Raw genomic sequence first — 15,744 nt, 5'->3', positions numbered from 1 at the left:
TTTTTTTCCTTTCTGACAGCATTGAGAAGTTCTGTGCTGAAGGGATCCCTCTTTTGGGTGTACTTGTCCAGTCTAGACATCTGAGAACAGTAGTCCACGTGCTGGATAAAATCCTACCCTTATTTTACTCTTGCCAGTATTATCTCTTGAAGAATGAACAGTAAGCATTATATATTCCTTATATGTTTATTGATCTAGAACAATGAAATCTTAACTCTTAAATTTATTAGACTGGGTTTTTTGTCCAGTGAGAATGTGAGGCAGAGGATGGGAAAGTAAGTCTGGATTCTTTGCAGAGTTATTTTTTGACACTGACTGTGGTTGAGGTAGTTGTAGAAGGGTGTCCTGCTCACGTGATGTGTACAGCTGTCACTAATGCTGCTGCTGTGCTGCAGAAGTGGTCTTCAGACAACTGTATTTACAAGTAGCTGTTTTGTTTACATACTACACACCAAGAAAGCAGGCAAAACAATTTAACTAGTCATTAAATCTTCAGGATGATTGTGAATCAAAGTCATTGTATGTGGTGTCACCAGTGTTGTTAAGCTGGTTTAAAATTTCCTAAAAGCGGGTTTTCTGTAATACGCAGTAGGAGAAATTTTAGAATTAATTTAATTTGTTGACATCTTTAGGTTTTTAACTTACATCCAACTGTTCCTTCATCTGGATAGTGGAGTCCCTCAAGGTGTGACCCAGCAGGTTACCCATAAAGTAACACAGCACTTGACAGGAATGAGCTATGGAGAAAATGTTAAGCTGCTGAGTAGTATGATACAGGTAAGAAGGCTATTAAAAAATAAAAAGGATGGGGGGAAGGGATTTTTTTTAAAAAAAAGGTAGCCTTTGGCTGAATTAGTGTTTACAATTAGAAGGGATAAAAATCTGGCAGTTCTGCAGCCATGGGGTATACTGCATCAAGCATGAACAGTTGGGTTTGGTTTCCTGAAATACTTCTGCTTAAACTTGCCTGTCTCTGTCAGTGCATGTGATATTGGACATAACAACAATATGTGCGTTCCAGACTAATTGAAAAATGTTTTCACCAAGTTTCAAGTCAGAACTACCTAGATAGGGAATGTAAAATGCAGGACTACTTTTTTGCTTGTGTTAGTCGAGGACTGCAGCAGATAAATTAATGGTTAAAAGCAAAGCTTGCAAACAGAAATATATGGATGTGGTATGAAAAAATGTTCTGTGTTAGGGAACAGTTGTTCTCTAACCTTCTTAAGAGAGGGTTCTTGCCCTCTCTGAAGTATTTTTTGTAAGAATAGGCACAGTAACATTTAAATAAGGACTATTTTGACCAAATTGAGGACGTCCCTTTAGAGGAACAGCAGACTACACTTCAGAAATAGGAACTTTTTATGCCTGCAGGTCACAGGGTCCTACGAGTAGCTAATTTGTAATGTGTCTGTTTTTGCTGATTGCAGAAGATGCTGAGCTCTCCAGGCTGCAGAATCTGCACACGTTTGGACATGGCAAAGCTGTTCGTACATGGGCATAGAGAGCATCATTGTAAATTATTTATTTTAAGGATAGGCCCACAGCCTTATGCAGGTTACATGGTTCTCCAATGAACTCAGGGTAAATTGAGATGAGATCTTAGGCAGAAGTTTTTCCTTGTGAGGGTGCTGAGGCGCTGGTACAGGTTGCCCAGAGAAGCTGCGTCTGCCCACTCCCTGGCAGTGTTCAAGGCCAGGTAGGATGGGGCTTGGAGCAACCTGCCCTAGTGGAAGGTGTCCCTGCCTGTGGCAGGGGATTGGAACTGGATGAGCTTTAAGGTCCTTTCCAACCCAAACTATTCCATGATTCTATGAAATTCTTAAGCTTTAATTAAGCTGCAATCTCTTGAATGATTTTTTCCTTTAATTTGGCAGACTCACATTTTTCTAAGTGACCAGCCAAATGGAGCAGGGCCGGCTGCAGTACTGGAGTTCTGGGTTCAGGTCCTCACCAGCCAGCAGCTGTGGCACAGGGACAGGGCCACACTTTTCTTGCTGGATGACTTATGTAGAGCTGCTTTTCAGTACAGCCAAGAGGACTGCGTGCAAAAGCTGCTTTACCAACAACACAAGGTAAGTGGGTGTGGTGTATTCGTGTGGCTGTTGAGTAAATGGTCAGTTCATGTGTTGCTTATTCTTTTTTTGATGTGAATATGTCTTCATGATGATGATTGGTAATGGGGCTATCTGATTTGGTTTTTAGTAGGTCAAGATTTGTAAAATGTCTGGTGTTTTAATAATAATTTCTTTAAAAATCTATTTGGAATACAGGTGTCATTCATACGAATTCTGTCACAATATTTTAGTTTGTGGTCTTTGCATTTCAAATGTGTGATAGTGTGTTTAGAACAAAAATAGTTTTCTGTCTTGAAAAATTGGACACTGTCACTATGACAGAATCTTCTCACTGGAAAAGAAATAAAGTACAAGCAGGCATTTCAGTGGTGGCTGGTTGAGCTAAGGCTAGGAAGCAGCAGTGTGAGGCAGAAAGGAACCTGGATGAAGATAGGGTGACATCCCTTTGGCTTGTAAATCATCTGTTAGGCTGCTTACAAAAAAAACCCAAAAAACCCCTAAACAAATGTTTTCTGTTTCCATGTAGAATGCTTTGGGCTATCACTGTGACAAAGGTCTGCTGTCTTCACTTGTCAGCTGGATTGTGGCTGGCAATGTTACACCTTCCTTTGTTGAGGGGAATGCCAATTCCTCTCAGGTAAGTGGTATGATGGTGTTGTATAAACAGCCTGGGGATGAACAATTTACAGGTGTCTAGGGTTTGGGCTGTTTTCTTTTTGCACATTTCCTTTTGTTCTCTCTTGCTTCCTATCCTAGTGTTTGAATTTTCTTGTGATAAAATCCTAATTTAGCCTAAAAGAATGCTGTGGGTTTATAACACTAAAGTGAACATGGACATTTTGCATAGAATTTGTCTAATCCGTGTCAAAGAATTCGTATAATAGGAATTATTAGTTAAGATTTCTTTTACTATTTAATTGTTCTCAATATATTTAATGAGAAAAAATACATAAAGCCTGTCTTATCTGTTAGATCATTGGATCATTTTGGACACTAGTTGCTTTCTCTCTGCTTAAATGAGTTCCTCATTGCAGTACTCCAACTGGAGATGTATAATGCAGGTTGGAGAGAGGAGATCTTATTTTACGGGGTGTGAGCATGTTGTTTCCTTGTTTCCTTCAGAACTCTCTGAATAATTCTGTCAGTTGTTCCTGGTTTCCCCCTTCTTTATCAAACTTGTACAAAATACAAAGGGGAAGTTTGAATGTAGATAAGGAGGGAACTGGTGTTTAGTTTTCTTACTGAGATATGATGATGCTTTTGCAACTTCGTAGTGGAAATCTAGCAGAGACATACTCCTCTTAAGAAAACAGCAAGCTCCCAGATCCTACCTGTGCCATTTTGTGATCAGTGTTTCTGTTGTCACTGTGTTGTGCAGGTCTGGTTTTCATGGGTGGTGTTAAACATGGAGTCAATATTTGAAGAAGATTCACAGCTTCGCAGAGTTGTGGAACGGGAGTTGGTTATTAATGCTTTAACTCCTGATCAAGCTTTGAAGGTGAGAGAACTTTTCATCTGCTTTTATTAGAGAGAACTGCTGGAGAAAAGTGTTCTCTTGTATTGTTTAGTTTTTATCTTGTGCACTGTTTCTTACCAGGATAAAATGTTTATCTGGTTTTCCAGAAGAAAGTATACTGCAGGGAAGTTTTCTTTCACATTTTGACTTGAACATTTAAAAAATACCATGCAAATACCTGGTTTTTAATACACCGCTATTTACGGAAAACTTCAGTCACTAATTAGTGCTTTTGCATGATTTTATGGGTTATCTGAATCCCTCATGGTCTTCAGTGGGTTTATTCTGCACCACTGAAATGGTAAGTGCAGATGCCCTTATTTTGCAGATGGCAAAATATGTCTGTATTTCAAAGAGCGTTTTCAGATGATCTGAATTTTGCATAATTCTGAGCCTTAATTGTTTCTGTATTTGCCAAATTATTTTCCAAGACTTTCAGAACTGTTTAGTTCTCTCCCTTAACAAAGCACTTAGGTGTGCTGTAATTCACGTTACAGCATTTTCCAGGTTCTTTGCCCAAATTCAGCTAGAAATTCTGGAATGAAGCAAGTGGAAACCAAAGCTGTCCAGTCTCGTGGTGTAACTTTTGACTTATCCATCATATCAACTGTTGCAGTGTGTTTAAATGAAGAAGGTAGTCTAGAAACTCTGTGAAAATAGGTTTGCTTGGGCTATGTCCAGACTGGTACATATCTTGCATCCTTGGAGTCTAGTCTGGAGAACATTTGTCCCTTGGCTTGCATGTCTTGCTTTAGCTGGGGTGCAGTGAGATAGTATGTGGGTAGTGTGTGGAAAAGGATGCTGAGGGTTCCTGATACCATTCCCCATACCATACCATTCCCCTGGTATGGGGAATGAAGAAATGCCAATGTCTATGCTGAAATTTGGGAACTCAGAAAAGCGTCCCATTTGCCCACTTTGGGCATAGTCCATGGGAGCTTGATGTGTGTCTTAATCATTTAGTGAGTTCATGGAGTAGTGTCCTGTCTTGCTAATACAGAGTGCTGCTACTCGTGTTGCTTTGCCATTGTTCTGTTTTTGCAAAAAGAAATTGTTTTTCCTTCTGTATTCTTTCTTCATGTTAGTTTTACTTTATGTTTTAGATTCTCAATGGGGCTATATGGAATGTAGTCTGGAAAAAAACTAAAAGTATCATGCTGTAGGATTCTGTGTCCTCACATGGCTTAAGACTTATTTTTGCTGGTTGGAACATGATGTGTGCTTCACTACTGCTGCTTTGATCTCTAACATCACCTTGTGTCTTATGGAAGTCTAAACCAGGAGCCTCCTGTGAGGAGGAACAGTAATTAACTGTAGTTAACATCAGTGGTCCATATGTTGCCCTTGCATCACAGAGCTATCATGCCATTTATATTTTTAAGCATCAGGGGTGTTGCACTGCACTCTTAACAGCTGTTCAACATAGCTGTAGCTCTTCCTCTAAGACCTGTAATGGATGCATGAATGCTTCCAAGCTTTAATCCTCTGTAATGGCTGAGTTTTCATGCTGTGTTAATCTGTCAAGTTAACCTGCAACAGCCTGTTACAGGGAGCTGCAGCAGAATGCTTGTCTGAAAATGTTCTTCCTGCAGAAAGCCCAGGCCCAGCTGAAGCTGCCCATTGTGCCCTCCCTCCAGCGGCTCTTGATTTACCGCTGGGCTCACCAGGCCCTTGCTACCCCTGCTGATCACCCTCTCATGCCACTGATCTGGCAGAAGTTCTTTCTCATTTACCTTCACCGACCAGGACCACAGTATGGGTGAGTCTGCAAGTGAGATGAAGTGTCTCACACTTAAGACTGCACCTGAGAGCAGTGGGTGCCAGCAACTTCTCTAGAGTCAGTTTATTTGCAGAGATGCTGATTTGACACTTGAAACGAGACTTTGTTCTGTTTTTCTGTTAATTTTTAGATTACCTGTAGATGGCTGTATTGGAAAACGTTTTTTTCAGAGTGCAGCTCATGTTAACTTACTCAGGGAGATGAAGCAGCGCTTAATAGAGGTAGCAGACTTCCACCATGCTGCCAGTAAAGCACTGAGAGTGGAGAGCCCTGCAGAGGACAGTGACAAATCACCAGGCAAGGCGAGCTGCTCACCAGATTACCTGACTTCATCAGAACTGCATAAGGAACTTGTCAGGTACAAAAAACTCCTGCTCAGTTCAATCATATTCAATGCAACCACCTGAGCAACTACTACAGCATAGTCTTAACAGTGGGAGACATGAAGGGATGTGACCCTTGGCTGACCTCATGTACTGCAGGCACTTGTTATATGCATAGTTGTGGTCAGATCTGTTCATTTTTTGATACTACTTGTTTTGAGAGGGGAGCTGATTTTACTACTGAAAACTGAACATTGTTGATAGAGTTGTTGCTTCCCTTAGGGGAGAGCTTTGCTTTTTAATTAATGGTATCCCTGTGCTTGTAAAATACTTGTTGTTTAATTGTACCTGCTAACAGTATGTCTATCACTAGCTATACATGTAAAATGCTACTTTGTGTGTATACATCTGTTTGTCACAGACCAGGGCATAAATTTATGTCTGAGTAAGATTACTTCATCAGGGAATTTATGGGGGACTTCAACATGTGATTCAGTTAGTGTAGTTCACTCAGTTAGCATGCTAAAGTTGAGCTGTGACAAGTGTGTGCTGTGCCAGCTGGAAAGTAATGTGTCTGCTTAACCTAAACCTTAGCACAAGAGGACAGTTGTGTTGGAGTAGGCTAAGGAGATGGACACGGTCACTCACTGTGACTCAGCTGATCAGTGCTCACTTTCATAAGGGGAGGTAACTCCCAAGAGCTATGTTACATCCTGTACTCTGGAACTGCAGCTGTGGTGTTCAGGAGTCTGTGGTTCTGTTATACAGAGGCTTTTGGTCTGGGAAGTCTACCTTAAAAAACACTTGCAGCAATACAGCATCTGAATATTCCCAGAAGCTAGTTGAAAGGACTATTTGGAAAAAGTCCCTTGTTCAGGGGGTTTGTGCATGTGGAATATGAGCTTCTTTTAAGTGCCTCCACCTCCTGCTTCCCCCAGCAGTCAGTAGGTACTATAGAAACAAACAAGAGAGATCATAAATCCTCCTTGGGCATTTGTGAAAAATAATCCGGAGATGCTCACTGGATGTAACTTGATCAATATTTTCAGTCTTTCATTTTAAAGGGGTTCCCTATTCCAACATAAAACCAGACTGCTCTGAAGCCAAGTAAATCTGCTCTGGAAGTTTAATGACCACCTAGACAGGAGGGAAAATATTGGTAGAGTTCATAAGGGCTGAACTCTTCGAACTAGACTACTTCAATTTTTCCAACAATGACATTGACACAGAAAACATGAGTTTTCTAGTGATATTTAATATCACAGTGTGAAGATATAGTACATTCTAGTTGTTCCTTGTCAGGAAAGCTTGCATCGTATGACTATAAAAAGGGTACCACTCAATAGAATTATGCCAATTGAAAAATGAGGTATATTTATGTTAAAGTACAGTGTTAGCAGTGGAGAAAATGCAAAAAAACTACCCATGAATTTGAGTCTACAAAGAAATTAAAAGATGTGTGAACTTCTGGAGTGGGCACTCTTGAGAAGTCATGGGGTGAGAAGCCAGACTTGCTTGAATGTTCTGTTGTTTCCTTTGGCCTTTGAATGGGGTTGTGGATGAGATTCCCTGACATAAGAGGCTATTCCAGTCCTGGGTCATGTGCTAATTTGAATAACTGTTTTTGTTTTCAAAATTTGTCCTGTTACGCTTTGTTACTGCCCTTCTTATTTTTCTAAATAGCTTCTTTCCACTGCTGGTCTTTGAACTGACACTTAGTAAACTAGTCACAAAGCATCTGAAACATTGACATTTTGAGCCATGTCACCTTGTACATGTCACCTTTGTTGCCTTAATCCCAGAATGAGACTGCTGTATAATACATGCTATGCATACAATTAAAGTTCACATTGATTTTTTTTTTTCCTTCTTTTTGTTTTTCTTCTCAGGCTTTGTAATGTTTTTGTTTTGTGGTTGGAAGAAGAGAGTTTCCAGAAAGGAGACACATACATTCCTTCTTTACCGAAGCAATACGATACACACAGACTTGCTAAAGTCATGCAGAATCAACAGGTGAAGGGCTAAAGACACTGGCAATCTGGAATTCAAAATTCACTTCACTTCTTAAAAGGGGTCTTCTAAAGTAGTGAGAGACTTGGTGTCTCTGGTCTTTAATACGCATACAGCATGTGTGATACCTTCACAGCTCAGACTTTTTACCTAAAATCCTGTGCTATCCCAAACTGCCTTCTTTTATATTTGAGTGAGGACTCATGAGTAGATTTCTTGCATTTCTTAATGAGAACACAGTCCTTACTCTGTACTGCTCTGTAATTCTGTTTTATGTTCTAAGATAATTTTCGAGAATTATTTAAGTTGGAACTTTAAATGACAGAAGCTGAAATCTGCTCATGTTGGTAGCATGTAACATGTCAGGTTCAAACATATGTTACCAAGTGGGAAGTGTATATTATTCTGTCCAGTAAAACTAAAGAGTTAGTGTAATAAAAAATATATGAGAGAGGAGATTTTGGAAGGGCTTTTCCTCATTCGTGCTTTTTATTCCTCCAGTGTATGTGACAACTGGAAGTGCAGCCTGCTTTAGTCTGGTTACAGTTAATCATACCATGATGTTTTAGACTATCTTGGTTTCCTCTGTGTTCCTTTCTTAGGAACAGAGTTTTAAAAATCTGTACCCTTTTTCTCTTATTTGTTAGAAATTATACTGAGTGTGCTCAGATTGCTTCCTGTGTCATGAATGCTTTCCAATGGCTCATCCATATATGTCATAGAGAATCTCCATCTTTTTTCTTCAGTAGATATATGTATTTTCCCATAGTAATCATTTTTATTATGTTTTAGTTCCCCGGTTACTGGGGTGGATGCACAGTATATGGTACTCACCCAAATGGGAATGATAATTTAATTCTTCTTTGCTTTAGGATTTGTGGATGGAGTATGTCAATGTGGAACTTATACACCATGAGTTTCAGGAAGCTCTAAACCTTTGGCTGCAGGTTCAGCTTGAATCACATACAGCCTGTGTTTCTGCAGGGCAAACAGATTTCACCAACCCTTTATTAGGTATGACGTAAGACTATTATTATTATTGGAACTGGGCCACAAAGAATTATGAGCATGTTGAAGCCCTGGTTTCTTTAGGAACGTAATGATATCTGTGAATAAAGATTTAATACAGTTTGTTTTCTATGAGTGCAGTGTTTTGTGTGAAGTGTTCTCACTAAAATGCTCAAGGTAAGAGGCTAACATCGATGTTTTTGGCTTAAAGCTTGCCATTCACAGAACAGCAGGTCACGTTGTGTCTAGAGCTTTGTAGGTGAGCTCCTCAAAGGTGCGTCTGCACAGAGCGTGCTCCAGACAGGCTGAATATTCCTGAAGTTGAGACAGAGACAGCTCCAAGCAAAGGCAGAAAGCAGTGAAACTGAAAGCAAGAATAGTGTCTGGTTTGTTTTTTGGGTTTTTTTTTTTTTTTTTTTTTTTTGGTTGTTGTTGTTGTTGTTTTCGATATCTTTCACTGGAATTTCGCATGATGAAATGGTTGTTCTTGTACAAAGGGGATAGATAATAGTCATGGTAGGCATATTAAGGATATAGTGAGATAGGATATTTTTTTGGGGCTGATTAAAAAAAGGGAGGAAAGGAGTAGAAGAAAACTGGAATAGTTTCATAGGTGAATTGGCACTGTTTGGGCAAGGGAACTGAATGAGAATCAGAGGAGAGAGCTGACCTGGAGACAGGCTGTGCTTTCGAGAGGAACTTGGGCTTACAAGGCTAGAGGTGAGGGTGAATTGTAAGGAAAGGAAGATGAATTGGCTTAGACTCGATCTGGGATCCTCTGTTGGATGAGGGGAAAAAATGGGGTGTTGAGAGGAAAATTGGAAGGATGGAAGGTAGGAGTGACTGGGGGAAACAAGTTGAGCAATGGGTCCTTGGTTCTTAATGTTTGTGTGGTGCAGCTGGTCTTGAAAATTAGCTGTATGAAATAAACTTTGTCAACCAAAATAGGAAGATTAGCTAAGGGGTTTTTATTTTCTTTTTAAAGGAGGAATCCTGAGCAGTATTTGTCTGCTGCTGAAGATGGTCCACGCGAAACAAATATTTTTGTTCAGTTTCTCCTGAACTCTTCTTACTGACAAAACTTGCTGTTGCTTTCTTCTTTAGCCAAAGAGAGGATAATAAATAATTTGAAGAAGTTTGATACTCCCAAGCCCCCTCTTCTGCTCCAGACGATGAAAGCTCCTGTGCCAGTTATTTCCTCTGCCAGTCTACTAAGTCAGAAAGAAGCAATTCAGCTCATGCGTGTGGACCTTAACATCTTGCAGCGACATGCCAAGTAAGACATAGCTATTTCCCTTCTGCCTCACGAGCATATCTAGTGGTATCTTCAGGTGCCCTTTACAGCAGCCTCCTTTGTGTTGGCACAAGACTGTCACTACTTGACACTTCACTTTTTTCCTTTCTTCTTGTCTATCATGTTGTTATTCCACTCCTTTATCAAAGATAAGACTACTCAAGTCTTATCTAATGACTGAGATTGCATCAGCTGACATCTATCATCCGCAGTTTCTTTTCTCATGTGGCATAGTTCTTAAAATAAAGCCTCCTTTTAGCCTGGATTTGTTGACAATTAGTTAGTTAACCCTTTTGCAGTAATGTAGTATCTGCAGTATGAAGTGCTGGAGTCCCCAAGAGTGAAATTCTGGGACTGTTAGCTTTGTGAGTGAAAGAGACTTCAGTATTCTTTCTGCGAGAATCCATCTGAATTATTTTCAAACACAGCTGATGAATCTACAGATGTTCTCGTCCAGTAACACTATAATTTAATTACAGTATTATAAACCAACATAAAACGTGCTAAACCTAAGAGAGAACGTGTCCAGACAATTCCAGCAGTACTTCTAGGTAGGCTTTTTTTTTCTTTTCTTTTTTTTTTTTTTTTAATTTTTTTATTTTTTGATTGAATAATCCCACAGTCCAGCTTTTTTTGTCTGGTGGAAGATGGCATTTCCTACAGAGGGTGATCTATTTAATTTCTTTCCAGGTTACCATATAGAAGAATTAAAAAGAACTTATGCAGACTTGAGCAGTTTTGTTCTTCTGAACCTATTTCTTTCTTGCTTTGAAGTGCTGTTACTTTGAATGTTTAACTCAATTTTATGTAATAATCTTACTTTCAGAACTGCAGCTCTGTGGGAATCTCAGCATGTTGCTCTTAATAGTGAAATATTGGACACAGTACCTAAGCTGTATGTCAATCGGGAAGAGCAGATTACCCTTCATTTGGAGTGCCGGGGAACTTCAAATAAAGGCTGTCAGGGAGCAGCTCTCCTAACCATCCAGGTACAAACATGTCTTCACTTCTGGTTTGGAGCTGTTGGACATAGATAATTAAAGTGAATTGACTGAATGGTTACAAGAATGGTAGCAGTTGACTAAATAAAGCCATACACACATAACAGTTACCTGAAATATTTTGTATGTAATGCTCAAATGGAGATGCAGGTCAGAAGGTGAAGGGTAAGTTGTTGCATAAAGTTTGCTTTGCTCATAGCATCCATTCTAAAGTGTTTCCGAATGAGTGAATGTGGGAATATGCTCACTGATGCCCCATCCCTGGAAGTGTTCAAGGCTGAACTGGATGGGGCTTTGAGCAACCTGGTCTAGTGGAAGATGTCCCTGCCCATGGCAGGGGGTTGGAACTGAATGAGCTTTAAGGTCCCTTCTAACCCATTCTATGATAGGAATAGAAGCATGAAAATGCTTATAGAAATATTCCCATGTTGCTTGATACATGAATTTCTTGATCCCCTCTACATTTCAGTCCCTGTGGATTAAAAGTCTAACATAAAAGCCATGAATTACATTAGTGTATGATAACTAAACAGGAGCATGACCAAGGATGTGTGCTTGATCAAAGCTCTTGGAGGTGTAGGGGGAGACATCTATATTCAGAGTTCTACTGGGCTCTGCTTCATTTGCACAAATAGGTGCTACATTGAAGAGTTATTAAAAAAAAAATACTGTGAAATGAACATGTGTATTTTTGTCTTTTAGTTTGAAGGGAAACATAAAAATGAAGCAGTGTGCCAGCAGCTTCATGCTTTGCGTAAAGAAGTGAGACAACTGCGGGCAGAAGCTACAAAACCACCTTCTCTGGGTGTCGTAGAAGCAGCAGTACATGTGGAAAACTTTATAACGTAGGTTGTTCAAACACTGGTTTAGGTAGTGATGTTTCATATTTCTTTTTCTGTATGTTAGAGTTCAAAATACGGAACCTACCTGTTTGTGTGGTTTTCCATAATGGTTATCAGCTTGGGTCAACAGTAGAGCTGGAATGACGAGTCCTGTGTGTTTGTGATGCAGACATCTAAAGAAATAACTCTATTATTAGAAGGTCATTCAGCCTAAGAGGGGCACACAGTATTGTTTTCAATTTCTATTTATTGTACTGTGTATTAGAATAGCCCAAAAGCAAACTGAGTGGTGAGAGGGATGCTGTGTTAAACTTTAGGAAGTGGTGAATTCATACCACAGCTGTCTCAGCCATGGGCTAAATTACATGTTTTTCATATCTCTCTCTGTATTTTTTCCCTGTTACAATTAAGTTCTTTAATAGAGAGTTGTGATTGGAAGTAGGTTTTCAATATGTGAAATAAAACTATGCAGTGGAAGAGGACTATATAATACCACTTTTTTGAGAGAGTGGTGAATAAATGGATTAATCCAAACCCCTCTTCCTCTTGAAGACCTTTTAGACTTCATCCCAGAGGTCCAGTTTTGCAACACCATTCTTCTCCATCTTCTAGACTGGGATTTTTTAGGGCAGTTATTTTCCCACAGAGTGTACTCACAGTACAAGTGAAAATATTTTGTTGCTGTTTCTGTATGTTCATTCTTGCTCATTAATCTGAAAAATACTGTGGATGAGCTAGTTCTTCATATTTACATATGTGGAATTGCATTTCTTCAGATGTTTTAATTCAGACTCAGTGAAGATGGGGGTTTGAGCTCAACAAAACACTTATTTGGCAATACATAAAAAAAGATTGTTCCTGTTTTAATTCTTCTGCTGAGCTTGTTAAGTAGAATGAGGTAAATCTTGCAGTACAGATGTAGTAGAGGTGGCCTAAAAACATGAAGAACATGTGATTTGAGGGAGAAAAAATCTGTTGGAACTATGCTGTGAAAAACCTTTTGATGATCACTTTCTGACTCTGATTATGAAGACTTTCTGAGGTTTGAAGGCAGCAAAATTAATTGAGCTCAACAGGGGCTGTTCAGCCTTGAGATGAGAAGGCTCAGGGGCTCAATGTATAGAAATACCTGAAGAAGGGATGCAATGTAGATGGAGCCAAGTTCTTTCCACGGTTGCCCAGTGACAGGATAAGAGGCAGTGGGCACAAACTAAGACACAAGAGGTTCCCTCTGAACATGAGGAAGCACTTTTTTACTGTGAGGGGTGACACAGGCTGCCCAGATACGTGGAGTATCCATCCTTGGAGATACTCAAAAGCCATCTGGACATAGTTCTGGGCCACTAGCTGTAGGTGGCCTTACTTCAGCAGGGAGGTTGATCCAGATGTCTTCCAGAGGTCCCTCCCAACCTCAGCCATGCTTTGATTCTGTGAACCCGTGCTTGATTATCATGTAAGCCAGAAATACCCATCTCAAGGCTATACACTGGCAAGAAACCTTTCTTTATTTTTACAGATTATTTTCCATGTCTAAATTTAATCTGTGCTTTTTTAAATTTTATTTTTAATCCTTTCAGGGCCTTAATAAATATCTACAAGGTGCAGCCTATGCCTGCAATCAAGAAAGTTGGAATTAGTTTGTTTTTTACGTTAGTGGAGTATGTGTGTGACGAAACTCAACGCAATCCTCCCACAAGGCAGTTCTTCACATCATGCATTGAGATTCTAGGCCAAGTGAGTTTATTCTCCTGATTTTTGGATGTCTAATGCTTATTTCTGTTGCCTGATGATGTTGGGGGTCTAAAACATTCAGAAACCTGAAAATTAACTTCTAAGCTTCATTCAGTTTTCCTTTCAACCATTTGTATAATATACAGAGTCTTTAGGAGAGTTTAAGCTTACATATAAGCAAAATAGAAACTTGCTCTGAGATGCCTGCTTAGTGCTAATAAATGCTCATTGTGTTAGCTAAATGCTATGGTAGACTGGATTTTTGGGCAGGTAGCTAAAGTTTGGGTACTTTCAGTGCATAAGAGTGGTTTTGGCATATATTTTGCTGTTACCAGTAACTTTCTAGCTGATGTATATCTTGTCAACCTAGACATCTCTTGTCTACAGCCTTGCAGTATTTTTTGTGTAGGGAGTTAGCCGGAAGTTTGGTAGAGAACATAAGTTCTTGTTTGTGGTGATAGTGTTATCTGTGGGGAACACATCACATGGTGCTCTGAGAAAAAGCATTAGCCTCTGCTTTTGGTCCATGTATTTATTTTCATCTCTCAAATACATTTTTTTTCTCCCCACAAGCAGCTGTCCTTAAGTACCTCTAGCAGCTGACGTGATAAAAAGCTTTTCACAGCCCTAGTTCTGCTTAAATTTTTCCTAATATTAGGCAGGGCTGCTGAAACTTGGATTACTTTATTTAGCTATCCCATCAAAGAAACTGTATTTCTAGGTATTTTTAGACAATGTGTGGTCACAAGTGCTGTTCTTCAGTGCACTAGGGAAGCATGTTTATTTTACATGATACCTTGTGGAACAACTTGTTTAGTTGGTTGATGATCTCATACAGTCTGTCGTTTTTTGAGAAAATCTTTCTTTTTAATAAAGACCAAAACTCTGCTTGTCTTGACAAACAGCTCCAAGAGGTGTGTGTTCCAATAGATTCATACTAAGGTACTTTTCTCACCATTCCATATTTCCTCAGGTGTTCATCAGTGGGACCAAGTCAGAGTGTCAACGCCTCCTCCAGACAATCCTGCAGAACCGGAGGCTCTGTACTCTGCTTTCTCCTTACTTCACTCCTGTTGCCTCTCCCAGTGAATTTGTGGCTTTATATGAAAAAGTCGTGGCCTTTCTGAGTGAGGATAACAGTGATGTGGTCTTCATGCTGCTGACAAAGGTAAAGTACTCGTGAATACTGTATCTGCTTTGTGGGTTGCTTTTGTGGGTATTTTTCCCTAAAGACCTTGACTTCAGGCTAAGGAAGAAAGAGGTGCAAATGTAGTACTTTAAAATAACAGTGACAAGTTCTGTAGTTCGATATTGCTCATCCTGAACGGTATTATGTTGTATTTAAGCTCAAAAGGGACTGAAAGCAAAAGCAAATAGGAAGCTTAAGCTACTCTTTCCTAGCCCAGATGTATTAGTATGTGCTTCCTAGGAGTTAATCTTCAGTGCACGCTTACTCTTGAAATTAAAGCAGACTTTCAATAGCTTCTTCTGTCTGACATCTCTGCAGAGACATTCATTACATAGCCACTGAATCCCAGGTATCTTACCAAAATATTTTTTTAATTTTTTTTTTTTAATTATTTTTCTCTTTGATAAAACACTTTGAAATAGTGTCTGAAACTTCCATCTCTGTTTGACACCCATGTCCTTCCTGCCTGTCTTAAAACATAACCTAAGAGCAAGTGATTTGCACATCTCTTACACAGCTGCAGGATTCTGCCTACCTGTAGTGCCACTGGAGAAATTCCTGTTATACTTAGGCTTTGGTGTGACTGATTCTCTTCATCAGTTGCACAGAGACACAGGGTTTGGCAGCTGTGAATAACAGACAGTCTATTTTGAGCACGGCGCTGAGCTGTTCTTAGTGGCAGTGATCAGCATAGTCCCTGCTAACCTAGATCTGAGCAGATGGTCTAAAGGCTATGAAAACTTTGTGCCTTCACCTGAAAATTTTTGAATTATGGAGGGTAACCTAGTCTAATACTTTTAAGTGTTTGCTTGGCAGTGCTACTGAAGCATGGAAATTGATACACATCTTTATGAATCAGATGCTAAGTCGTAACCTTTGGAGAGCATTACCTTTGTTTTTTAGTTGGGGATAATGATGTGCAGATTAATTTTTTCTTAAATATATAAAAACTTCAGGATTCCACCCCCCCCC

At 39.6% G+C, this 15,744-nt stretch overlaps 1 protein-coding gene across 1 annotated transcript in view; it reads left to right on the top strand.

The window, feature by feature from the left end:
• Nucleotides 1-11: 11 nt before the first annotated feature.
• Nucleotides 12-15,744, top strand: part of EPG5 (ectopic P-granules autophagy protein 5 homolog (C. elegans)) — a gene marked incomplete at its 5' end in the record, with an annotated part of 32,348 nt that continues 16,615 nt past the window's right edge. The window contains 14 exons of the mRNA XM_010021823.1: nt 12-160; nt 633-777; nt 1,878-2,075; nt 2,605-2,715; nt 3,457-3,576; nt 5,187-5,353; nt 5,505-5,732; nt 7,587-7,710; nt 8,580-8,721; nt 9,820-9,991; nt 10,836-10,998; nt 11,713-11,855; nt 13,430-13,586; nt 14,557-14,751. Coding sequence (XP_010020125.1) covers nt 12-160; nt 633-777; nt 1,878-2,075; nt 2,605-2,715; nt 3,457-3,576; nt 5,187-5,353; nt 5,505-5,732; nt 7,587-7,710; nt 8,580-8,721; nt 9,820-9,991; nt 10,836-10,998; nt 11,713-11,855; nt 13,430-13,586; nt 14,557-14,751 — 2,214 coding nt within the window. The remainder of the gene's footprint in view (nt 161-632; nt 778-1,877; nt 2,076-2,604; nt 2,716-3,456; nt 3,577-5,186; nt 5,354-5,504; nt 5,733-7,586; nt 7,711-8,579; nt 8,722-9,819; nt 9,992-10,835; nt 10,999-11,712; nt 11,856-13,429; nt 13,587-14,556; nt 14,752-15,744) is intronic.

The sequence above is a fragment of the Nestor notabilis genome, unplaced genomic scaffold (assembly GCF_000696875.1).
Source record: "Nestor notabilis isolate BGI_N333 unplaced genomic scaffold, ASM69687v1 scaffold8979, whole genome shotgun sequence".
Taxonomy (NCBI): Eukaryota; Metazoa; Chordata; class Aves; order Psittaciformes; family Psittacidae; genus Nestor; species Nestor notabilis.
Note: the sequence above shows the minus strand (reverse complement) of the source record. Positions and strands in the feature narration are given on the sequence as shown.